Here is a 24,679-nt window from a genome sequence, read left to right on the forward strand (position 1 = left end):
GGGAAAAGCCAAATCTCAGAGGTGCAAGGCATGGGCTTCCTGAAAATGCAGTTCCAGTTTAGAGTTTTTACCTCTCTCTTCTGTCTGCTTCTGGTGTCTACTCTCCTGTCTGCCTTTCCTGTTCCAGTGCTGGCACCACTGAAGGATGCTTGGCAACCTGCTGGGGATTATGGGGTAGGTTCCGGTGCTGCTATTGTTCTGGGATATCAGAGGGAGCTTTGGGTATTATTGGATATATTTTGATGTTGGTATTGCTCATGTTAGTGGTTGTGCTGGTATCACTGGGGCGCCAGCAAAGTGTTGGGTATTATGGGATAGATTCATGTGTTACTCTTACTGTGCCTGCAGAAAGGGGAAGTGACTTGTGGCACGAAGACGTGCACTGCCGTGACCTGCTCTCACCCAGCTGCTGACCCCTGCCACTGCCCTGTCTGTGATGCCTGCAACTACAACGGCCGAGACTGCAGGAACGGAGAGAGCTTTCCTGATCCAGAGAACAAATGCAACCATTGCACATGTCTGGTAATGGAGAGGAGGAGGGAGCACTCTCCCTACTGTACCGTGGGGTATCTGCAATAATCACCTGCACCCCTAGTCCCGCCATGGGACATTTGCACTATTCACCTGAACCCCAGCCCTGCTGTGGGGTGTCTGCACTACACGCCCGTACCCCCTGCCCTGCCGTGGGGTGCTTGCGCTATACATCTGAACCCCAGCCCTGCTGTGGGGTGGCTGCACTACACGCCCGTACCCCCTGCCCTGCCGTGGGGTGTCTGTGCTTTCCCTGCATGTAGCCAGATCAATCCAGACTCCTGGTTTTGCATCCCTGCCAGCAGATGGAGACAGAAAAAGTTTAACTGACACTGCTCATAACCACATGTGCCACCTGCAGTCCCTCAGTATTTCTCTGTCTCCAGCAGATGGTAGTAGATGGTGCAAAACCTGCAGTTCTGCAATCAGGAGACTAAAATGGGGTTACGAGCCTTCCTCCCAAGGGGATTTTGGGTCCTTGGGGGCCATCCCTTTGGTTGAGGTGGATGAGCTGGGGGTTGGTGGCCCTTTTGTATGCTCGCTTTTTTGCATCTTTGGGGGATAAATCTCCCCTTCACGAGGCTGCTGAGGTGGCTGCAGGCTCAGAATAGCTGGTTTTTCTGGCTGTCTCTTTTATTATTGGCAGCTCTGTGTTCCAACCTAGGAAGTGTTGATAAAGTGTTTGTAAAAAAGAAAAAAGGTAGGAAACCTGAGTAGGTTGCCACGGGCGGCTTCCTGCTTTTGCTGTTTTCATGGCTGGGAAGTTTAGAGTTGCGGTTTACAGCATCGGTTGGCTTGTTTGTTACCGACGTAGGCTTCCCTCTGTCGAAGTGATGGTGCGCGGATCAGTTAGCTGTGCGTGCGGCTCGGCGCGGTCGCATCTTAACCGTGTCGGCCTGTGCTTCCGGAGGTCAGGGGCCGTCCGATGGTCCAGTTGCTGCCAAAAAAGAGAAGTCTGTCGCCCGCCCTGTTCCTCCCGCTCAACAGGGTACACACCGGGTCGAGGACCCTTTTCCCATTGGTGCAGGAACTGCAGCTATTTTGAAAGCTTATGCGGCCCCTGCTGCACCACCAGAGGGGAAGGGGATTTCCCTCTGAGGCTTTCCCCGGTTTGCTTAGACTCCGGGGAGGAGCTGGGGGGGAGGGGGGACAGATGGGGAAGGTACTCCCATTCTGCCTATCACTGGTTCTTCTCAGCCTTTGGATGGGGTTCCCAGGCCTTTCTCCTGGGCCCGACCTTCCAAAGGTCAGGATGTGGGTTCCAGACCAGTTCAGTCTCAGAGAAAGCGGCCTTCTGTAGTCCAGCATTTGTTGGGTCCGGCTCCGTCTCGAGGGGTTGTAGTTGATACCTCAGATTCTGGAAGAGCCCAGGGTCAAAGTTCCGCAGGAGGACTCTGATCTGGAAGGGACTGATCCAATCCTGGATGGGCTACAGGGTCCAGCAAAAGCCTTCCCTTATCATAAGTCGGTGAAAAAGCTGGTGGACCAGGAATGGGATATGCCCGATGCTGGCTTGAGGGTAGGAAGGGCTATGATGAAGCTTTATCCTTTGCCTGAGCAGATGTTGGACCTTCTTTCCCTTCCTAAGGTTGATGCAGCGGTATTGGCTGTACCAAGAAGACGACTATTCCGGTTGCGGGGTCCACTGTGTTGAAGGATGTTCAGGATTGTAAGTTGGAGGAGCATCTCACAAGGATTTTTGAGGTATTGGCTTTGAGTTTGCAAGTGGCCATTTGTTCCAGTTTTATGCAATGGGCTTGTCTGCAGTGGGTGCAGCAGCTCCAAGAGGCCTAGTCAAAGACTGGCAAGGAGGCAATTAAAGCTGAGCATTTAGAGATGGCAGTAGCTTACAGGATGGATGCTCTGTATGATCTAGTAAGGATCTTGTCTTGGATTTTGGTTTTGGCAGTATCGGCCAGGAGGTTGTTATGGTTGCGTAATTGGTTGGTGGATGTGTCGCCTAGGTCTCAGATGGAGTCTCTGCCTTTCAAAGGCCGACTCTTGTTTGGTGAGGACCTGGAGCAGTTGGTGAAGAATCTGTGCGAAAATAAGGTGCACAGGTTGCCTGAGGATAAGCCTAAGGGCAAGAGGTTTTTTCAGATTCATTCCCGCTTTTGGGATAGTAGGAGGTCTTGCCCAGCAATGGGAGCACCAAGTCCACAGAAGCAATTCTCTCTCCAGGGCCAGTCTTGGGGTCAGTCCTTTTGAGGGGGTCAGAGACTCTTCTGGGACACTACAAGTGGTAGCACAGCTGGGGCTAAGTCCTCACAATGAGGTGAGGCTGGTCCACTCTTGTTCCTGTTGTAGGAGTTCGCTTGGCATGGTTTTACGGGGAGTGGGCCAAAATTACCCAGAATCAGTGGGTCCTCAGTGTAGTAAGAGATGGCTATGTGTTAGAATTTGCTCAGCCTGTCTACGATTTGTTTCTAGTTTCCCCTTGCAGGCCCTTAGACAAGCAACTTGTGGTTCGAGAAATGCTGGACTGGTTGCAAAAGGTAGGGATGGTAATTCTGGTTCCCCGCGAAAGCATCTTTTGCCCAATTCTGGACTTAAAAAGGGTAAATGCAGCACTCAAGGTGCCATGTTTCAAGATGGAGATCCTGAGGCTAGTTTTAGCAGCAATTCTCAAAGGAAAGTTTCTGGCTTCTTTAAAATTGACAGAGGCATATCTGCACATACCTATCCATCCAGACCATCAACGGTTTCTGCGATTCATGGTTCTGGGTCAACATTTTCAGTTCCAGACTCTTCCCTTCAGTTTGGCCATGGTGCCATGTATCTTCACCAGAGTTATGGTGGTGGTGGCTGCAGCTTTGCATCGGGAAGGAGTTCTGGTGCACCCCTATCTAAACGATTGGCTTATCAGGGCAAAGTCGGAGGAGCTTTGCCATCAGTCAGTTCAGAAAGTGATCAGCACAATCAAGTCACTCGGCTGGATAGTAAATTTGGCAAAGTGTCACTTGGTTCAGTCACAGTCCCTGGAATATCTTGGAGCTCGGTTCGACACTCGGAGGGGCAAAGTGTTTCTCATGGAGGAGCGTGTTCAGAAGCTGCAGGAGCAAATTTGTTGATTGTTGAGTTTGCCGATGCCCAAGGTCTGGGATTATTTGCAGGTACTAGACTTGATGGCTTCAACCCTGGAGTTAGTGCCATGGGTATTTGCACATATGAGGCCCCTACAGAGAGCTCCTTTTGTCTCGATGGAATCTGCTCTTGGAGGAGTTTCACCTTCCCTTGATGCTCAAGAGTGCTGGCAGGGACAGCCTTTCTTGGTGGCTTCTGAGTTCCAGTCTGGTTTGTTGTGTGGAGCTGGAGGTTCTGAATTGGCTGATTCTTACTACCAATGCCAGTCTCTCTGGTTGACGGGCGGTTTGTCAACAGCAGTCAACTCAAGGCTGCTGGTCTGCGATGGAGGCTTCTTGGTCTGTCAATCGGTTAGAGACCAGAGCAGTGCATTTCATGTTACTTGCCTTTCTGCCATTGGTGAGAGGTCGGTCGGCGAGGGTCCTGTCAGACAATGCAACGACGGTGACATACATCAATCGGCAGGGAGGAACCAAGAGTCAGGACATGGCTCAGGAGGCTCAAGAATTGATTCTTTGGGTGGAGCATCACCTGGAACGGATAGTGGCATCACACATCGCAGGGGATGAAAACGTCCAAGCAGAGTTTTTGAGTTGCAGATTGTTAGATCCAGGAGAGTGGGAGCTGTCAGAGATGGCGATACAGCTCATCTGCGAGAGGTGGGGCTGTCCCCACATGGATCTAATGGCAACTCGCCAGAATGCCAAGATGGCTAGGTTTTTCAGTCAAAGGAGGGCGCATGGGGCCGAAGGTGCCGATGCTCTGGTGGTGCCTTGGCCTCAGGAAGTTCTGCTTTACATGGCATTTAGTGGGCAAGGTGTTGTGGTGGATAGAGAGACACCTGGGCAAAGTCATTTTGGTGACTCTGGAGTGCCCATGTTGGCCGTGGTTCGCGGATCTAATCAACTTGGCTGTGGATGGTCCACTGCGCTTCTGTCATCTAATGGGCCTTCTTCGTCAGGGCCCCAAAGTTTCAGACCAGGCTGCTCACTTTTGTCTAGCAGCATGGCTTTTGAGAGGCGGTTATTGCTACGCTGTTGCAGGATAGGAGAAGATCTACTTCTCTTTCATATGCGAGGGTCTGGAAGGTTTTCAAGTCTTGGTGTATCGCTAACAGGGTGCAAGCTCTAAAATCTATGGTGTCTCATATCTTTCCTTTTCAAGAGGATCTGGTCAAGGGTTTGGCTTTGAATTTTCTTAAGGTCCAGGTGGCTGCTCTTGGTTGTTTTTTGGGGGGAAAATAGAGGGTTTCTCTCTTTCCGCTCATCCAGATGTGGTTCGATTTCCTTACTGATGGATGCAAATTCTTTGCCCCCCCGGAGAAATCTTAATCTCAATCTCGTCCTCAGGGGTTTGTGTGAGGTGCCTTTTGAACCACTCAGGAGAGCGACTGTTAAAGATTTGACTCTTAAAGTTGTTTTCCTAGTATTCATATGTTCCACTAGGAGAATTTCTGAATTACAGGCTTTGTCTTGCCGTAATCCATTCCTTCAAATTTCGGACTCTGAAGTGTAGATGCGGATGGTTCCTCTTTTTTACCTAAGGTGGTATCGGCGTTTCATGTGAATCAAACTGTGGAGCTTCCAGCTTTTCCTGTGTTGGACTCTTCCGCACCTCAAGCAAGGGAGCTTAAGCTTTTGGATGAAAGAAGAGCATTATTGTTATGATCCTGCCCCATCTGGGCAGCCTCTCCACCCCTTTCCCTGCCGTCTTCTTCAGCCCGGAGGCTGGAGCCGCACCTGAACATTCCTTCGCAGCAGGAGCCGTGCCATGACTGCTACGCGGCTCGGAGGCCGCCGACAAGCTTTCCTCGTGGCTGGGGCTGCGCTGTGACTCCCAGCGCGGTCCGGAGACCGTCGACGCGTTCTGCGCAGCAGGAGCCATGCTTCTACCTCCTTTGCGGCCCGGAGGCTGCCCTTGTTTTCCCTCGCGGCAAGAGCCACGTTACAGCATCCCCATGTGGCACGGAGGCTGCCAACATTACCTTTTCCCTCTGGGGGGAAAGGCCTTCATCCCCAGGCTCTCTTGCGGTCCGGAGCTGTCCTCAACTGCCCTCCAGCAGCAGGAAGCCATCTGCATTGTCGGGACCTGCCTGCGGCCTGCTCCTCCCTTCACCAGTGTCCTCAGCATTGCAGGGCCGCTGTCCAAGGTCCTGCCCCCTCTCCTAGGGGGCAAAGCTGCGCCTCTTCTCCCTTCTTAAAGGGACAGTGAGGGAGGAGGTCCACTAGTCATGTCATCCAGGAGTCGCCTCTTCTTCAGTATAAAAAGGTCCAGCTTTCATTCCTTCCTTGCCTTCGCAAGGAGCCAGTCCTCCTTTGGACTTCTTGTCATCTGCTTCTCAAGGCACTTCGTTATTTGTAGGATCCTGTGTCTTCGTGATTTCCTCACGCTACTTCTTCGTCTTCATCGTCTCAAGGTCTCCAGATGTCTCGTCTTGATGTCTTCATTATCCGGTACATCTTCGTCCTGGCAGCGCAAGTCTCCAAGAGGTTCCAGCTTCTTATTTTAACCTTCATCGTAGAGGCATCCCCTTGAACCCTAAACCTAGCCTGGATCCTCGGAGTCTACACCCTGCCTCCATATCATGAATGAACTCTATTTTTCCGATCTGTTCCGGCATGGCCCTGCCTGGCCTTTATCAGCTGTGCAGGGCGCATTTGGAACAGGCTTTGTCGGAGTCTTCACTTCATCTTCTATCTTCTCTGCAAGGGGAACCACCAATGTGGTCCTTGACCTGTCTTCATTGGCCGAGTATATGGGCATGTGACGTGCAGTACTGACTCAGCTCTGCCAACTTGTGTGGGGAACCACTAGCGTGGTCCGCGACCAGCCTACCCTGGCTGTGTAGGACGCGCCGCCTGTGTGGTCTGGCTAGGTTGTGTAGGGCGCGTGACATCTGTTACCGACCAAGTCTTCTTCAAGCAACTCATGGCCTTCCAGAGTTACTTCATATACGTGACCAGACTTCCTTTTCACTCCACTTATCCAGATTGCATTCTTCATGTGTTGAAGTCTTGTCTTACTTTGTATCCAGAGTGATGTTCCACTTCACGTATCCTGGGTCTTGTCTCACTTCAAGTCTTCGTCTTTGATGTGCTCATCCTCTGACCACTATCTGCCCTGTCGCAATTGCTGCTCCGTGCGGCAGGTCTGAAAGGGCTTGGAGAAGTCGGATGAGACCAACATTGCATTGTTTGGGTCTCTTTCTGCTGCGTACAGGTGTGGCTGTGGTTGAGGTCATCGATCTCCATCTTCAGCCCATGCTGGCGCAACTCTCACCTGCTTCGGTGCTTGCCGGAGCTCCTCTGCGGCAGTATCGGGGCCCAGGGCACACGAAAACACCAGAGATGGAACCGCTACCCGCGTTTTCATAACAGTTATTGAGATATCTCAAGGTAACAAATTACTTTAGGATGACTGATCACCTCTTTGTTTTGTGGAGTGGTTCTAAAAGAGGTTCTCAGGCATCTAAGGCTACTATTGCGCGGTGGCTCAAGGAAGCCATTGGGTCAATGTACATAGTTAAGGGTCGTCTGATTTCTGAAAGTTTGCAGGCCTATTCTACGCACTCTCTGACGACCTCATGGGTGGAGGCTCAGCTGGTGTCGCCGCAGGAAATTTGCAGAAGGGTGACTTGGAAGTCGCTGCATACTTTCACAAGACATTGTCATCTGGATGTGGGGGTTCTGGAGTCCCAGTCTTTCGGCGAGAATATTTTGCGAGAGGGACTCTCCAGGCTCCACCCTAAGTAGGAAGCTTTAGTACAGCCTAGGAGACTGGACTGACCTGGGTGCATACAGGGAAAGGAAAACTGGTTCTTACCTGCTAATTTTCATTCCCGTAGTACCACAATTCAGTCCAGAACCTGCCCAATCTGTGGTGATGGAGAGTCGTCCATTTATTCTAATTTCTGGGTATGGTATACAAACTTGTTTTAAAAAAAATAAAAAATAATGGTTTGGAAATTGTGTTTATTGTTTGCTGTTTTTAAGCTTGGGTACAGATCAATACTGAGGGACTGCAGGTGGCACACATGGTTACGTTGCAGTGTCAGTTAAAATTTCTCTGTCGCCATTTGCTGGCAGGGATGCAAAACCAGGAGTCTGGACTGATCTGTAGTGCTACAGGTACGAAAATTAGCAGGTAAGAACCAATTTTCCTATACACCTGCACCCCAGTCCTGCCATTGGGTATCTGTGCTATACACCTGAACTCCCAGTCCTGATGTGGTGTATGCATGCTATACACCGGCACCCCAGCTCTGCCATGGGATGTCTGTGCTGTACATCTGCACTTCTGTGGGCACTTGAATGTTTATAGCATCCCATATTAAGGGCAGTTTTTGTGCTGCTGTGTGTGCTGGCAGTAACTGCGAGATTGGCACTGTACAAGCTGTCCTGGATGTCATGATCTAGGCCTCATTTTTCACTGCAAGTTTTCACCTTGAGAGTGGCATCCCAGCAGATGGAGCTGGCAGGGTACTGGAATAGCACCCGATCACTACCCGTCCAAATTCTGCATCTAATAGACACTACATTGTGCACTTTTGCAGAATGGTGGCGTGACCTGTGTGCCAGTGACGTGCCCAGCTGTCTCCTGTCAGCACCCCATCATGCCACCTGCTGAGTGCTGCCCACTATGCACTGGTGTCTGTAGCTACAATGGGCAAGTGTACGAGAATGGCGCTGTGTTTGACTCCTCTGGGGATGGCTGCACCAAGTGTACCTGCCTGGTGAGTATGTTATGTGAAAAAAAAAAGCTATGCATGCGCCTTATATCGTCTCAAATGAAGGTGCAAAGTACACTCATTAGCAGTGCACGAACATTTTTAAATTTTAAACGTACCTGCATAGTTTTCTTCCTTGACCAAGTTATGCCTTTCCTTCCCCCACCCACCCTCCACCGGAATGCCCCGTTTTCATATAGCTACAGGTCTGCATGTTGAGGTATGCACATTCGTTTAGGTGGCTGAAAAATCCATGTATCTAGATTTAGCCTTTCTTTTCTTGTAGCTCCTGTTTTTCCTGCAAAGATCCTAAGAAAGCCTTTGGAAAATGAACTCATTTATTTAAAACCAGTGTTTTTCCCACACTTTCTACCTTTTACCTCCCTGGGCCTCAGTTGTTATCTCAGCTCCACTGCCGACTCTCCGTGTTAACCCTGTTACCTCTATTCACTTCAGTAAGCTCAGGAACGCTAATGGCCTGTCATGGGCCCTATGTCATTCCACAGAATGAAGTAGTGACATGCCGACCGAAGCCATGCCCCAAGAGATGCTCTCACCCACCGCCCACTCCTGCCTCTGCCTGCTGCCCGCTTTGTGACCGCTGCTGGTATGAGGGCCAGGAATACGCCAGTCGTCAGACGTTCTATCCAGCATCTGACCTGTGCCAGCACTGCAGCTGCCTCCACGGCAATGTCCTGTGCACCCCTGTTGTGTGTTCACAGACCACCTGCGCCAACCCTATCTCCAAACCGGGCCAGTGCTGCCCTGAGTGCCAAGGTAACCTGCTGTACAGTTATTTCTTCAGCCATGACATGCGTTTATCATTATCATCATTTGTATTATTATTACCGTGTTTGGAAGATGTTTTGAATCTGCACCGATAACGAAACTGCTCATCAATCTTATTCAAAACATCTCCCAAACGCAGCAATAATAATACAAATAATAATAATGATAAACGTACATTGTTAATGTGAGGTGAGGATCCATGCGTGGATGCGAGGAAGGAGGAGTTTTCTAAAGGAATCTCCTAACTCCACCCACTCTGAACTCTGGAGAGCACCAAAGGACAAAATTAACATCTGGAAACTGGAAGAGTGTTTGCTAAGCGGGCACTAGTGTCTGCAGTGGGATCTCCTCTATTCATATGCAGCATGGGAGTTGCCAGACGGAAACCTCAGGGGTTCCTGTATCCCGGGTGACATCATAGCCAGCATGAACCAATTGGATACTTTGTGTGTGATTCGATCTGTGCATTAAAATATCTGAGGCTACTGGTCCCAGGGAAATCAGGTCCCAGCATGGGTTGGGAAAGACAGAGGTCCCGCAGGCAGAGTTATCTGGACTATTTCTCCATTCAGCCCGATGCTCAGGCCAGCGCTCAGGTTAAGTCGTGGTTGGACGCGCGTTTTGGGCGCGTGTCCATAACCTCTGATGCAATAAGAGGATCAGCACATAGCTAATAGCGCTCATCAAGTGTAAATGCCATGATGATGAGGCTATTAGCTAGTACCCCCGATGTAAAAAAAAATAAAACAAACCAAAACCCACACACATTTTAACCCTCAAAAATTAACGCCAGCCCCAGAGCTGGCATTAAGTCTTCAGGCACCCCAAAACCTGAATAGAAAAACACAAAATACTGCTTTTCTGTGGTTCCACTGACTTAATATCGTTGCGATACTAAGTCGGAGGAACCACAGAAAGCAGCAACGTTAATAATAATTTATTTTTTTTTAAAGTCTTCACGGTGGTAAGATTAGGAAAACCCACACCCAGCCGCTTCCCCTGGGTGCCGGATGCCGGAGAGGCGCTAGGGACGCACAAGCTCCCCTAGCGCCTGCTTTTTAACGCGGCGGCTCATTAGCATACCGCATCGCATGCCCGGGAGAGGGGGATGGGCGCGCATTAGGAAAGCGCGCGCCGATATTGCATCGGCCTGATTGTGTCACCCCTGAGATGGAATTTTAATCCTTTGGGCGAGACAGCGGGGAAGATGTGAAGCCCTTTGTGTTTCAGTTCCCATCCCCCACCAAAGGCAGGGCAACGTGGAAACCCGTGTCGCCGATTAAACTGCGCTGACCGAACCCATCCGCACAGAGCTCCACAGCGCATGTTCCTTTAGCCGGACAGACAGGGGGCGGTCCCTGGGTGTGCGTGAGGGGCCTGGTTGGGAAGAGTGGGAGTTGGAAATCTCCGCGTGAATGTCCTTGAATGTTTTGCTCCCATGGCTGGTTTTCCTAGCTAAAATGCACGCTTAGTTTCCTTCTGAAAATTAGGTACAAGGGGCTTTGCTGTTTGAAGGTTGCCCTCTTTCATTTGCCTGCACGACCAGGGACGTCGTAAGCGGTCACTGACCGCACCACTGTGGACCTGGGCATGATTCATACACTTGCCTGCGGCAGGCAGTACCTCTCTGAGCCCGCCAGGAGTTGCACTGTAGCCAGCCTGTCCTTTGTCTCCTGACAGTGTGCCGGCACCATGGGAAGGAATATCCCGAGGGGTCTCACTGGGTCCCTGCATACGATGCCTGCCAGGAGTGTAGCTGCACAGTAAGAGCCAATTAAAGTCATAGTTCTGGCCCCACCCTTTCTCCCTGTTTGGCTGAGTTGGACTGTGATGTGTTTCCACCTCTCTTGCTTGCTTTTGTGCTCTTTCTCTCTTTCCATTGATGAGGAGTACCTTGCAATCTCTCTCTCTCTTTCCATTGATGAGGAGTACCTTGCAATCTCTCTCTCTCTCTCTCTCTTTCCATTGATGAGGAGTACCTTGCAATCTCTCTCTCTCTCTCCATTGATAAGGAATACCTTGCAATCTCTCTCTCTCTCTCTCTCCATTGATGAGGAGTACCTTGCAATCTCTCTCTCTTTCCATTGATGAGGAGTATCTTGCAATCTCTCTCTCTCTCTATTGATGAGGAGTATCTTGCAATCTCTCTCTCTCTCTATTGATGAGGAATACCTTGCAATCTCTCTCTCTCTCCATTGATGAGGAGTACCTTGCAATCTCTCTCACTCCATTGATGAGGAGTACCTTGCAATCTCTCTCTCTCTCTCTCTCTTTCCATTGATGAGGAGTACCTTGCAATCTCTCTCTCTCTCTTTCCATTGATGAGGAGTACCTTGCAATCTCTCTCTCTCTCTCTCTTTCCATTGATGAGGAGTACCTTGCAATCTCTCTCTCTCTCTCTCTCTCTCTCTTTCCATTGATGAGGAGTACCTTGCACTCTCTCTCTCTCTCTTTCCATTGATGAGGAGTACCTTGCAATCTCTCTCTCTCTCGCTTTCCATTGATGAGCAGTACCTTGCAGTCTCTCTCTCTCTTTCTCTTTCCAGCTTGGTGAAGTCTCCTGCACAGAAGTGCGCTGTGACATCTCTTGCACTCATCCATCCCGGGTGCTTGGGCAGTGCTGCCCGGTGTGCCAGGACTGTCTCTTTGAAGGACTTGTCTACATCAACGGAGACACTTTTGATGCCGATGTGTGCAGACAGTGTGCCTGCCAGGTGAGAATCTCTTTAGATTTGCTCTTCTTCCGCCCCAGGCTTTGGAACTATTGAGCCAGAGATCAGAGGGCAGCAGGAACCAGGAGGTGGCACTCAATGAGTCACTACTGAATGAATATTTCATAATAATGTGGCAGATGAGGGTCAATTGGAACACCCAGTTCTTCCAGTTCTCTTCCTGTCTGGTTCTCTACCACTTTGGGAAGATGATCATATAATTTCCCATACTGAGACCAACACCAGCTCCCCATCATGTCTCTTACCTGACCTCTCATCCCTGCCTCTCACTGCCATTCTGTCTGCCCCAGGCACATTTAAAATCTTACGGTGCTGGCCTCCACCATCTCCGCTGGTTGGCTATTCCAAGCCTAGTCTTCTTCTGTGGTTCTTACAAGTCACCTACTCAATCCAGCACCTAGGCCCCCTCCCATGTCTGAACTTAATAATAATCCTGTTATGATTTTGTCTGCTCTGCAGCCTATTATACCCTGATTCTGACTACTATGCTGCCTCCTCACCTGCAGAGGCCTCCAGTGAACTCTGTTCAGAGGTATCTGAGCCATCTCCTCAATGGCCCCCTGACCAGCGAGCTTAGCCTTCAGCTCCTCTTCACTGCTTGTACCACACCCAAGCTCCAGCCCTATGTAAACCAGCTTTTCCACTTCACCCTTGCCTCTTCATGAAGTCACATTTGGCTCTTTGACCTGGCCACTGATCCTTGCCTTATGGCCTCTGGGCCTTTTTGCTCCTTGCCTTGCCTTATGGCCTCCGGGCCTTCTTGCTCCTTGCCTTGTGGATTTTGGACCTTCTGCTATCTTGCACCCTGCCCTGTGGCCTCTGGGCCTGCTCTCACTTCTTATATTGCTCTGTGGCCTACTCTAGGCCTTGATTTACCCTGGGGCCTTCGGGCCTGATCTTTCCTTGCTTGTTCTGTGGTTTTTCCAGGCCTCTCCTTGCTTACTAGCATTTGGGCCTTATGCCTAATGGCCTACTGGCCTTCTATATCACTGTCTTCAGGCCTTTATGTACTTTGTTCTGAGTTGTCTTGTTTAGTCCTTGTCTTGTCCTGCCCTGCCCAGTCCTGGTTCTAGTATCCTTTCCCTGCCTTGCCATTGTCTCTTCTTGCCCTAGCCCGAAACTGGTTTCAGTCCTTATCCAGTTCCAGCCTGCCTATGTCTGTGTTATGTCTTAGTCCCAGCTCTGTGTCCTGCCCCTGTATCCTTTGCTCCAAGCTGCCCAGCTTGTTCAAGACTTGCTCCAGACTACCTAGCCTGTCCAGCCTTGCTCCAGACCACCCAGTCTTGTTCTAGTCTGCATAGACACCATGATATACTGCCACAGCAAAGACCTACTGGTCCCCAGAACCCAAGGGCTCAGCCTATGGGGGAGGAGGGTAGCTAGGCGGAAGTCTGGCCCTAGTCATGCCCAGCATCCAGCCTTGCAGTTCTGTACCACTCCTGGGATGATGTACCCTGAGTCCAGAAAACCTGATAAATCCAAAGAGCCACCAAAACTAGTGAGGCTGTTGTCCAAAAAATCTGGCCACCTCATGCTCAATGATGTTAGGGTTATAACCATGGCCGCTCTTAGGAAGGTTACTCCAGTCAGTTAATGCCTGGCTTGAGGAGGTCAGGGCTTGAGGCAAAGCAAATGAGAAAATGGGTATTAGCATACAGGAAATAGGTGGCCCAGTGGGATCTGTCTCAGCATTGAGAGTGGGGTGATCAGGAGTAATTTATCTCATTGTGGGGATAGGATGATCAAATATCTCCCAGTTGGGGTGACTGGGGATCTATCTCAGTACTGGGACTGGGATGATTGAGGGTTTCTTTGAGTCCTGGGGGGTGGGGTAATCAGGGATAGTTTGTCTCATGGTTAGGATGATGTGATCAGAGATTTGTCTCGGTGAGTAGTATCTCTCAATGAGTTGTTTTGCGCACATCACGACAGGAATGAGCCTCATTCGGAAGACAGGGTGTGCTGGATATGATGTCAGCATTGTGGGATGATCAGGGATCAGTCTCAGCAGTGGGGGTAGGGTGATCGCTTATGGCGTCTTGGCATAGGGTGGCCAGGAGATTTGTCAGAGTGCAAAGAACGAGCTGGTTAGGGGGTGATGTGATCAAGGAGATCTGTCAGAGTGAGCTGATCAGGGGTGATGTCTCGGTGCAGGGTGGGGAGATCTCCAGGTGCTGAAAAGCTTGTGTTACATTATCCCTGTCCCTTTCAGAAAGGGAGCGTGCGCTGTGTGACCACTCAGTGTCCTCCTCTGGGCTGCAGACACCAGGTGACAGACCCTGGCTCTTGCTGTCCACGCTGTAGAGGTAAGTTTTTACTTCCTGAACCCGCTCTTTGCACCTTGGCTGTGCTCCTCGCCTCGAGGGAGACGGCGCCTCCCAGCGACGGGAGATGGTGGGTGTTTAATTATCCCTCCTTAGGCTCCGTCAGTCATGGGTAGTCTCCATCCTCTTGTGCATGCTGCCTGTCAGAAATATTCTTTCTCGCTCCCCGTGTCTGCTGGTCCAGGTATTCCTCAGGAGGTACCTCTGCCACCTCCCGCTGCTGCCTGTGGGTGTTCAGCTACTGACTGGTGGCTTTATGAGAATGCCCTGCTCTGCCCCGATTAATGGGCCACTGCCAGTGCTGATACCATGTTCCACCGGGCTCGCACAGCGCTGCAAAGATCAGCCATGGCGATAGGCATCACTGCCACTCTTCGTTTCAATGCAGGATTGTTTTGAGAGACAAAGAGCTAACAATTTCAGTCATTTATGCAGCCTACAAATGCTAAATACAAAAACGGTTCCTGAAATTTAGGGACAACGCTCCTCGCTATGTATTAAAAGCTAAGGTGGGTGCTATAAATGGAAGTTTAAATGCACATGTTTATCGGCATAAAAATGCATTCTGATTATTACACACACACACACACACACACACACACACACACACACCCCGGGGTAAAAGTATGCGTGCTTTTAGGAATGTGGAAACGTGGGCGGGGTTAGGCTGGGGGTGGGAAATCTCTGGGCATACTCTCGGCCCCGCGTGGTTTGCTCCTGCTTCAAGGCGGGCACGGGGCGCACAAGTCACTTTCAGCTGCATTGTGTGCACTGGCACCGTTCTCGACAAGTAGTGCATGGCGTGGCTTCATGCATAATTCCCCATTTAACATTTTATACAATTCTGACACGTCCTGTGGTTTCTGAGCCCGTTGGCCTCCTGTTAGTGATTCTTCTCCCAGCCTGCTGCTGATAATGTGCTTGCTTAGTGCAGCTAGGACGCCCTGAGTTTCAGCTTTCCAGCAGTAGAAATCCTCTCTCAGATACTGTGGCAGTAAGGGTTAATGATTGGGGTTAAGAAGCGTTGCCGGATTCTTTGTGGGCTGTGAGAGTTCTTCTTGGCCCCACCTCATGAACCTCTGAGACCACGTAGGACCCTTCTGCGGGGCGTCAGGTCTTAATTATTGCTGGATGGTTCTTTTCCTTCTTCTCACGTGCAGGCTGTGTGTACAACGGCCGGGAGTACCAGGATGGCAGCAGCTGGTTCTCGCCTACCACCCCCTGCATGTCCTGCTTGTGCGTGGATGGAGTAACCACGTGCTCCGAGATCCGCTGCGTGAGCTCCTGTGTCAACCAGGTCCAGGTGCCCGGGGAGTGCTGCCCCCTGTGCGCAGGTAGGGAAAGTGCACGCAACCCACTGTGCCCAGCTAGGGGAGAGTGCACGTATCCCACGGAGGTCCTGAGTGTGCAGCTAGGGAGAGCGCATTCCTTCCACTGTGTGCAGGCAGGAAGAGCACACACACACCTCCTGCTGTGTGCACATAGGGAGAGCGCACACACCTCCTGCTGTGTGCACATAGGGAGAGTGCACACACCTCCTGCTGTGTGCACATAGGGAGAGTGCACACGTGCTGCAGTGCTCATGTGGAGAGCGCGTGCCTTCTGCATTGCACGTACAACGAGAGCAAACACATCCTGCTGTGTCCGTGCATTGCGCAGCGTGCCCATGAGGAGAACACGTGCGTCCTGGTGCAGAGGAGGGAGAGGAAAGAGAGGGGACGGGGTGATCCACAGTGGTCTCCTAATGACAGCTGGATGGGGAGGACTAGGCCCGAGGGTTGTGCCCAGTGGTGGGAAAGGGCTCAGAAAGAGGCAGTATGTGATGGCTCCTTGCTGAGAACCAGATGGGACAAAATCAGGATGGAAACTGGGCAGAGGAGGATGGAAAAAAGAATGAAATCCTGCTATTTCACCCCGGGAGCTTTAGATATATCCGGAAAACCTACAAGAGGTTTGAGTTGAATTGGACCAGGCTCCGACCCCCCCACCAGCAAATTTCGCTTCGTTGTGTCTTCCATGACCTCCTGACTTTACTATAAAAATGTATCTGCCTGGGAGTAAACCAGAGGAGCAGGCAGGGCAGGGGAGGCTCGCCCCATTCCTGGCCTTGTGACGGGGGGTGGGGAGGGAGGGTTACCCTACACCCTACACCCTACACCCTACAGATCTCTTCACATTTTTCCCGGTGTTTCCTTCTAGACTGTGTGTACAATGGTCACGTGTACAGTCCTGGGGAAAGTTTCCAGCCCTCTGAGGACCCCTGTGAGATCTGCACGTGTGAGGTAGGTGAACGGGAGAGAAGGAGGGCAGCGTCCAGCGGTTGGGTGCAAAGACGCCGTTAGCAGAGGAGCCTCCCGCTCATGCAGGCCACGGGATGGGGGGGGAGCTTCAGCTTAGACTGGAACCACTAAGGTGGCCATGCGTTCCTTCCCTTTAGCCAAGCAGGTGGGGCGGCAGGGCACATGGACACGGGCCCTCCCCCCCCCCCCCCCTGTATTTCAGGGCCGCCCCTCACACCCTGGCACCATTAGGAGCTCGGAAGACAAACAAGAAAACCTGTGAACTAGATGCCGTACTGGTCTGTCTTTCTTTCTTTCTGTCTGGACAGTAAAGTCTTTCTGGTTTCCTGTAGCCCTTCCACCAGCCCAGGCCGCCCTGAAAGCGAGCTGCTCGGAGCGGGAGCTTCTTCTTAAAGCCTCGTTCTGTATTTCATAGCAGGCCGACGACGACGCCGCACACTGCCCGGGAAAACGAACAGGAGAGCTTTCTCAAAGCCATTTCCGTGGTTAAACTGTTGCTGCTGAGTCTGCCTGAAAGGGCCCGGGGGGCGCCACAGCCCGTGCACTTCTGGCGGCCTGAGGGGATGCGTTTCCGAGGGGGGGGGGGGGGAGAGAAGGTTGTGTGCTCTGGGCAGCGTCAGAAAATAACGTGCACAGGACTTTGCCTAAAACTATCACTTTCACTTTCAAACTTAGGTACAAGGTGGTTACCCTCTAACTTTGCCCCATTTGGAAATTGCCCCCCCAGGATGCTGGCCTGGGGGGGGAGTTAAAGGGATTCTCAATGTTTTTTGCTACATAAAAACGAACAAGAGGGCAAGAATCTCTACTGTCTTGCGTTTCTTTCGTAGCTTGGTGGGTGCAGCGTGAGAAGCAATAACTGCATTCCCTTTGTGCATCTGAGCTGAATATCATTTAACTCTCTTCCCACTAATCTTGATTAGCCTAGGAGAGACTTGGTTATGATTTCATTTCCACTGTTTCCCTGTTCCGACGTGCAGTGAGGCAGTCCGGGCGGGTGAGCCAACACACCTTTCCCTTCTGGTGCCCGATCGGCACATCTCGGGTTTGGAAAATCCTCATCACACCATGGAAGATGGGGAGAGAGAGAGGGAGAGGCTGGGTGGGAGAGGCCAGAGGGACAAGTGAAGGAATATTAATGGAGTTGTGAATCACTGCTGTGGACAAAGAGAATCTGGGAATAACATTGTAGGTTTTGCTTCACCCTTTCTTCAGCTGATGCCAGATGGACAGCAGTATCGCAGCTGTAACAGGAAGCAGTGCCCCAGCCTGGTAGACTGCCCCAAAAGCCACATTCAGCTACCTGGGCCTGGCCAATGCTGTCCTACCTGTATACGTGAGTACATGCATTATAAGCATCCACACAACAATTCTGTTCAACTAGTGCAAATGAGTGCATGCACCCACCCAACATCTCTGTCCCACCTATGCACATGAGTACGTGCATCCTCCCAGCAACACCCGTCCCACTTGTGCACACGGGATACATGCATCCCCCTAGCAACCCTGTCCCACATGTGCACATGGGGTACATGATTCCTCCCAGCAGCATTCTCCTAGCTGTGTACAAAGGTACCTGCATCCCTCCCGCAGTACTCTCCTTCCTGTACACATGACAGGTGCATCACAGGAAGCACACATTAATTTCCTTGTGGAAATGTGGTAGATCCGAATGCAATACTCTGTTACTAATAGCACTCACACCTCAGACTTCATGCACTGTTTTCATATCTATGGCCTTTGCCGAGCCCATTTCAGTTCAGATCTATTGAATGTGTTGCTCCGTGTTGGAGGTGTAAACTGAAAACTCACCATCTAGGACTGTGCTTCTAAACCCTGCCCAGCTTTAGGCATTTTCCTGTGGGGGACAGGGGGGTTGTGATTCATTGGATTGAGATCCCAGATCGCATTAAAGCAGTCACTAATAGACTGTCCCGATTGCTCAGTGGTTGACATGTGGAGGACCTGGGGTCTGTTCCTGGGTCTGGCCTTCTGCTCCCCGAGCCGGCCAAGTTTGGGGGATGCTGTGGAAGCAGTGTTCACAGTCCCTGGGGGAGGGAGTCCCTATGACTGTGTGACAATGGCCGAATTTAGGGCTCTTGTTTATAGAGTTCCAGATAGGGCCTTGGTGAATGGCCCCTGGCCGAGGACTGTCACCGCCATGACTGGGCTACATGAATTGAGAGGGGGATATAAAAATTAGGAGGTTCTGGCTGAAGGATTGGGGCATCAGATCCCAGCCTGATTCTCATTGAGCTGTAAGCACAAAAAAGCAGGAGTAGCCTATGGAGCCCCAAAACACCTCAAAAGCAGCCACTAGAAACCGATGAAACATGGCAAAGCCTCAGAGGTCTATTGTAGCTGGCGTTTTCTCTTTGACTGTAAGCTCTTCAGGGAAGGAACTGTGATAGCCTAATCTGTTCCTGCTTGGGTCCTCCCTGCCTCACCACATCTGGGGGGCCCCTATGGCCAGGGTTTTCTGTTCCCACGTTCCCGTGCGTTTCGCCCGTGGGCGCCACAGGAGCCCAAAAGCTCAAATCTACATGATAGCGGGATTTGTTATCAGATGACTACGAGGCTGTGCACCCTGAGATCATGAGCCAGCTCACGCTTCCTTTTACAGAGGCCCTGAGTAACTGCACGGCCGGCCTGGGGGGCAGCGAGGTGCATGCCGCTGAGGACCTGTGTTACACCTGCCAGTGCAAGGTAAGTCGCCTGAGGGGAAGGGGGGGGTGCTGATCGCAGGATATTCTGCCCTTCGGAACCGGTGCCTTAATTATCATTCGGTGCCAGAGCCTCGGCTCCGACCCCGGCTCTGGCCCTGGGGCTTTGGCCTCCCTTAAGTTACTCGGCTGTAGTTGGGTAACAAGGTCGCGCTGCCCTTCTCTCCCCTTGGAAGCTCGCGCGCCAGCGTTGTTCTGCGGGTTCCTGCGTCCCGGGGCTGGCGACGGACCTTGGCAGGCGGAGAGCGGTGGGATCCTCTCTGGCCGCTGTGTGTGTGCCCCAGACAAGGCCCCCCCCTCTGAAGACGCCCGCACCGGAGCCTTGCAAGCGTAAGTGTGCAGCGCGTGCAGAACGACCCCCTGTTAATGTTCCTGCAGAATGACCAATGGTTCTGTTTTCTCGCCGTGCCAGGACCTGACATGGGTGTGCCTTCACCAGGGGTGCCCTCTGCTGAGCTGTCCCAGCGCGGAGCAGTTCACGCCAGGTGGCTCCTGCTGCCCGGCCTGCGATGGTAATGCTTTAGAAGTGGGACTCTCTCTCTCTCTCTCTCTCTCTGCTCTTTCCGCCGCTGCTCTCCAGCCTCGTCGCAGCTCTCCCCCCTCTCTCCTCCCACTTTCTTCATAGATGTTTCCCTTCCCTTTAGCCTGCCAGCCGAGCCGCCGTGTGCCCTCCTCGAGTCCTGGCTGTAGAGCTGCGTCTAAGCTTTTCCACGCCGGAGCTGTGCTCTCTCGCCTTGCTGAGCTCGCTTATCTGCGAAGGCTTTTCTCTCTTCCCCCTTTCCTCACTGATGCGCTCGTTCTAAAAGCTTCCTCCTCCTCCCCCTCGTTTGTTCTCATATTCCTTTTCTCCCCTAATTTCTTTTTGTGAGTGTTTTGGTTTTTTTTTTTAGCATTTCTACTGCAGCACTCCAGTGCATCTCAGTTCTGCCGCACCCCCTGATTTACAGCACTGAGCCCCTCCCCTCCTCTACTCATGCACCTCAGTCCTGACCTGCTGCACCCTTTTGCTGTTGAAACACTTGGCCCTTACTCACAGTTCTGCTTATGCACCCTGGTCCTGGCCTGCTGCACCCCATACTATTCCAGCACCCCCCCCCCCCCACAGCCCTGCCCATGCACCTCAGTCCTCACCTGCTGCACCCCCTGTTATTCCAGCACAGGGCCCCCCAACACAGCATCCTCATTCCCTGTTAATTGGGCTACACAGACCCACCGCCTAACCTGTCTCTCTGCCTAAGCCCCATCTGTGCATATCTTTACATGGCTGACATGGCCTGGAGATCCATATTCAAAAGTATTTAGCCAGAAAACTCAGACGTTATCAGATTAAATGAAGATTTAGGCACTTACCTGGCTATTGGGCCGATACAGTACAGTGCGCTCCGGTGGAGCGCACTGTTAGCCCGAGTTTGGCTGCGCGTTTTCGACGCGCTAGCTTTACCCCTTATACAGTAAGGGGTAATAGCGCATCGAAAACGTGCGTCCAACCCCCCCCAAAACTAATCGTGCCGCAACATGCAAATGCATGCTGATGGCCCTATTGGTTATTCCCGCGCGATTCAGAAAGCAAAATGTGCAGCGAAGCCGCACATTTTGCTTTCCTGCAGCGCCGGGGAAGTGTACAGAAAAGCAGAAAAAACTGCTTTTCTGTACACCCTCCGACTTAATATCATAGCAATATTAAGTCGGAGGCCCCAAAATTAAAAAAAAAAAAAATTTAAAATCGGCCCGCGGGTCGGAAGACGGACGCTCAATTTTGCCGGCGTCCGTTTTCCGAACCCGTGGCTGTCAGCGGGTTTGAGAACCGACGCCGGCAAAATTGAGCGTCGGCTGTCAAACCTGCTGCCAGCCGCCTCTCCTGTCAAAAAAGAGGCGCTAGGGACACGCTAGGGTCCCTTGCGCCTCTTTTTACCGCGGGCCTTCATTTGCATACTAAATAGCACGCACAGGAGAGTGGGTGCTCGCCTCGGAGCGCCAGCTCTCCCGTGGGTTTTACTGTATCGGCCTGCATGTTAGTGACATTCCAGGGGCATAACTGGGAGGAGTTGAGGTAGCCATCTAAGGTATCTGGCTAACTCCAGTATTCAGTCTAGTTGGGCCAAAGAGCTGTCCTAAAGGTAGCCGGATAATTTTCAGGTAGCCGGTTATATTCAATAAGGCAGCTGCACTATTTATTTATTATTTTTATATACCAACATTTGATCTCAATCGAGATATCACACCAGTTTACATTCAGGTACTGTAGGTATTTCTCTATCCCCAGAGGGCTTACAATCTAAGTTTTTGTACCTGAGGCAATGGAGGGTAAAGTGACTTGCCCAAGGTCACAAGGAGCAACAGCAGGACTCGAACCCTGGTCTCCTGGTTCATAGCCCCCTGCTCTAACCACTAGGCTATTTCTCCTCCCTAAAGAGACTTATATCTCCAGAGTTAGCTGGATAAGATTATCCATGAATACGGACCTCGTTGCTTCCAGAAATTTTTTTTTCCTTTCTCTTGTACAGAGTGTGTAATCGAGGCAGAAAACCGACGGGTATCAGATGGCGAGAGCTGGACAGACAGTGCAGACGACTGTGTCACCTGTACCTGTAACGTAAGTCCAAGCTTCAGTCTGGGCTACATGAAATCGTCGGTTCAGTGTGCTGTGGCAGTCAAAAAAGCAAACAGAATGTTGGGAATTATTAGGAAGGGAATGGTGAATAAAACTGAAAATGTCATAATGCCTCTGTATCGCTCCATGGTGAGACCGCACCTTGTATACTGTGTACAATTCTGATCGCCGCATCTCAAAAAAGATATAATTGCAATGGAGAAGGTACAGAGAAGGGCTACCAAAATGATAAAGGGGATGGAACAGTTCCCCTATGAGGAAAGACTAAAGAGGTTAGGACTTTTCAGCTTGGAGAAGAGACGGCTGAGGGGGGATATGATAGAGGTGTTTAAGATCATGAGAGGTCTAGAACGGGTAAATGTGAATCGGTTATTTACTCTTTCGGATAATAGAAGGACTCCATGAAGTTAGCAAGTAGTACATTTAAAACTAATCTGAGAAAGTTCTTTTTCACTCAGCGTACAATAAAACTCTGGAATTAGTTGCCAGAGGATGTGGTTAGTGCAGTTAGTGTAGCTGGGTTTAAAGAAGGATTGGATAAGTTCTTGGAGGAGAAGTCCATTACCTGCTTTTAAGTTCACTTAGAGAATAGCCACTGCTATTACTAGCAACGGTAACATGGAATAGACTTAGTTTTTGGGTACTTGCCAGGTTCTTATGGCCTGGATTGGCCACTGTTGGAAACAGGATGCTGGGCTTGATGGTCTCTCGGTCTGACCCAGAATGGCATGTTCTTATGTTCTTACCACCTGAAAGCTTTCACTGCACGGCAGGAAAGGCTTCTGAGAAATTAAGAGACTTGTCTTTCAGATGAATGCATGCTGTAAGCAATAAAGAAACTATAAACAATATAAACAATATAAACTATAAACAAGTCCATCCAACTCACCATGGAAAAATGGAACAACCTCAGCTCAAATCTGTCCCAATTACTATCCCAACTATCACTATGCCTCAACCAAGCCAAAACAGAAATCCTTCACATCCACGATGACCGTCCCTCTTATCCCCTCAAGTGCACCCCCTCCAACCACCCAGGAACCTCAATCAACACGGGAGTGCCACAGATCTCACAAATCTCACTCACTCCATCCACAAGAAACCTAGGAGTGACAATTGACAGCCAACTCAACTTTCAACGACACATCTCCAATACAATTAAGGATGGATTCTTCAAACTCCAAACCCTGAAAAAACTTAAACCCCTTCTCCAAGCGCACGACTTCCGAACAGTCCTTCAATCAATTATCCTCTCAAAACTCGACTACTGCAACTCCCTTCTCATCGGCCTACCAGAAATCCACATCAGACCCCTCCAAGTTCTACAAAATGCCGCCGCCAGAATCATCACCAACAACAAAAAATCCTCCCACATCACACCCACCCTCAAAGAACTCCACTGGCTACCCATCACACAAAGAATCCATTACAAAACACTCACCCTCATGCACAAAAAAATACACAACAACAAAATGAACTGGCTAAACAACGCAATACATCCACACCCCACACAAAGAACCCTCAGATCCACCAACACTGGCCTCCTAGCCATCCCCAATCTCAAATCTGCACACCTCAACGCAACCCGCAAACGAGCCATAACAATAGCGGGACCCATCCTATGGAACACCCTCCCCACCTGTCTCAGAAATGAACCATCACTGCAAACCTTCAAAAAACACCTAAAAACATGGCTGTTTTTAAAAGTCTTCCCACCCGACCCTTAACCTGCCCGAACGCAACCCACCTCATCCCATACTCAAGTCTTCTCACCCCCCTGAATCCCTCACTCCGCTACTTCCTCCCACCCCACCTTCCCCCCTCCCTTCCCTCATCCCCCCCACCTCTATTCCTAAATTACCTAACCAACAAGTCCCTAATCCTAAATTTATTTTATCAACAACACATTCATGTACATATGTTATTTTCTATAACCTTTTGTTATATCCTATAACCTTTTGTTCCATGTACCACTGTTATAATATGTTATAATTGTTTTTTTCTTTTGGTTACCATGTTATAATGTAAAATAGGGCGGACTACGCCCTATTCTCTTGGTTATCTGGAAACCGATGTGATATCTCGATTGAATGTCGGTATATAAAAGAAATAAATAATAATAATAATAATAAGATGATAGTGACATGTGCAGAGATGTACCACCTTTAACAGATAGCTTGGAGAACTGAAACCATACAAACCCTCCTCACTGTACTCGTTCTGCACCTGATACGATATAGGGGCCGAGTCACGCGGGCTAGTCATTAACATTTTAGTGTGGATGAATACCCGTGCCAGCTTGGGCAGATTATGCCAACAGGGTAAAAACCAGCCAATGAGCTCTTAGCACCCTGGAACCACTAAGGGTGGGGAAGACGGGCGTAGCCAACCCACTTCCCACTCCCCCCAGATCCAACAGCAAGGCCACTCGGGGGGGGGGGGGGGGGGGGGGGGGAGGGTGCAGCTGCCCTCCCCCCCCCCCCTCCCCCAGGTTCCTAAGTGGCTAAAAGGATGCTGCAGTCATTCAGCTGGCAGCAGTGGTGTGGGCTCTCCAGCGGGAGAGAGGTAGTTACAAGGAAGAGAGGGAAAACAGCAACTTCCTTGCATTTATCAGGGCTCTTCCAGATGGAGCTTTGGCTGCAGTTTTTCTACCCTTTGAAACGGGAGTAGAAATCCAATGTACAGTATTTATTTATTTCCTGCCGGCTTGCTGCTTTTCAGCATGCAGTGGCCAGGGCACCCGGCAGCTGTAAAAATCCAGCACGGGGCAGCAGGGGAGTTTTTTTTACTGAGGCAATCAGACAAGATGTTTCCATGCGGATGGCTTCCTGCAGGGCCAGTGAAAGGTCAAGCAGCAGG

The 24,679-nt window shown here is 50.8% G+C and overlaps 1 protein-coding gene across 1 annotated transcript in view; it reads left to right on the forward strand.

Annotated features, from left to right (window-relative positions):
- Positions 1 to 24,679, forward strand: part of KCP (kielin cysteine rich BMP regulator) — a 217,621-nt gene that overhangs the window by 170,835 nt on the left and 22,107 nt on the right. The window contains exons 26-37 of the mRNA XM_029616324.1: positions 349 to 522; positions 8,168 to 8,347; positions 8,848 to 9,118; positions 10,811 to 10,893; positions 11,677 to 11,844; positions 14,075 to 14,168; positions 15,347 to 15,520; positions 16,386 to 16,468; positions 17,702 to 17,822; positions 19,110 to 19,192; positions 19,622 to 19,721; positions 21,714 to 21,802. Coding sequence (XP_029472184.1) covers positions 349 to 522; positions 8,168 to 8,347; positions 8,848 to 9,118; positions 10,811 to 10,893; positions 11,677 to 11,844; positions 14,075 to 14,168; positions 15,347 to 15,520; positions 16,386 to 16,468; positions 17,702 to 17,822; positions 19,110 to 19,192; positions 19,622 to 19,721; positions 21,714 to 21,802 — 1,620 coding nt within the window. The remainder of the gene's footprint in view (positions 1 to 348; positions 523 to 8,167; positions 8,348 to 8,847; positions 9,119 to 10,810; positions 10,894 to 11,676; positions 11,845 to 14,074; positions 14,169 to 15,346; positions 15,521 to 16,385; positions 16,469 to 17,701; positions 17,823 to 19,109; positions 19,193 to 19,621; positions 19,722 to 21,713; positions 21,803 to 24,679) is intronic.

This window comes from Rhinatrema bivittatum, chromosome 9, assembly GCF_901001135.1.
Source record: "Rhinatrema bivittatum chromosome 9, aRhiBiv1.1, whole genome shotgun sequence".
In the NCBI taxonomy this organism is placed as follows: Eukaryota; Metazoa; Chordata; class Amphibia; order Gymnophiona; family Rhinatrematidae; genus Rhinatrema; species Rhinatrema bivittatum.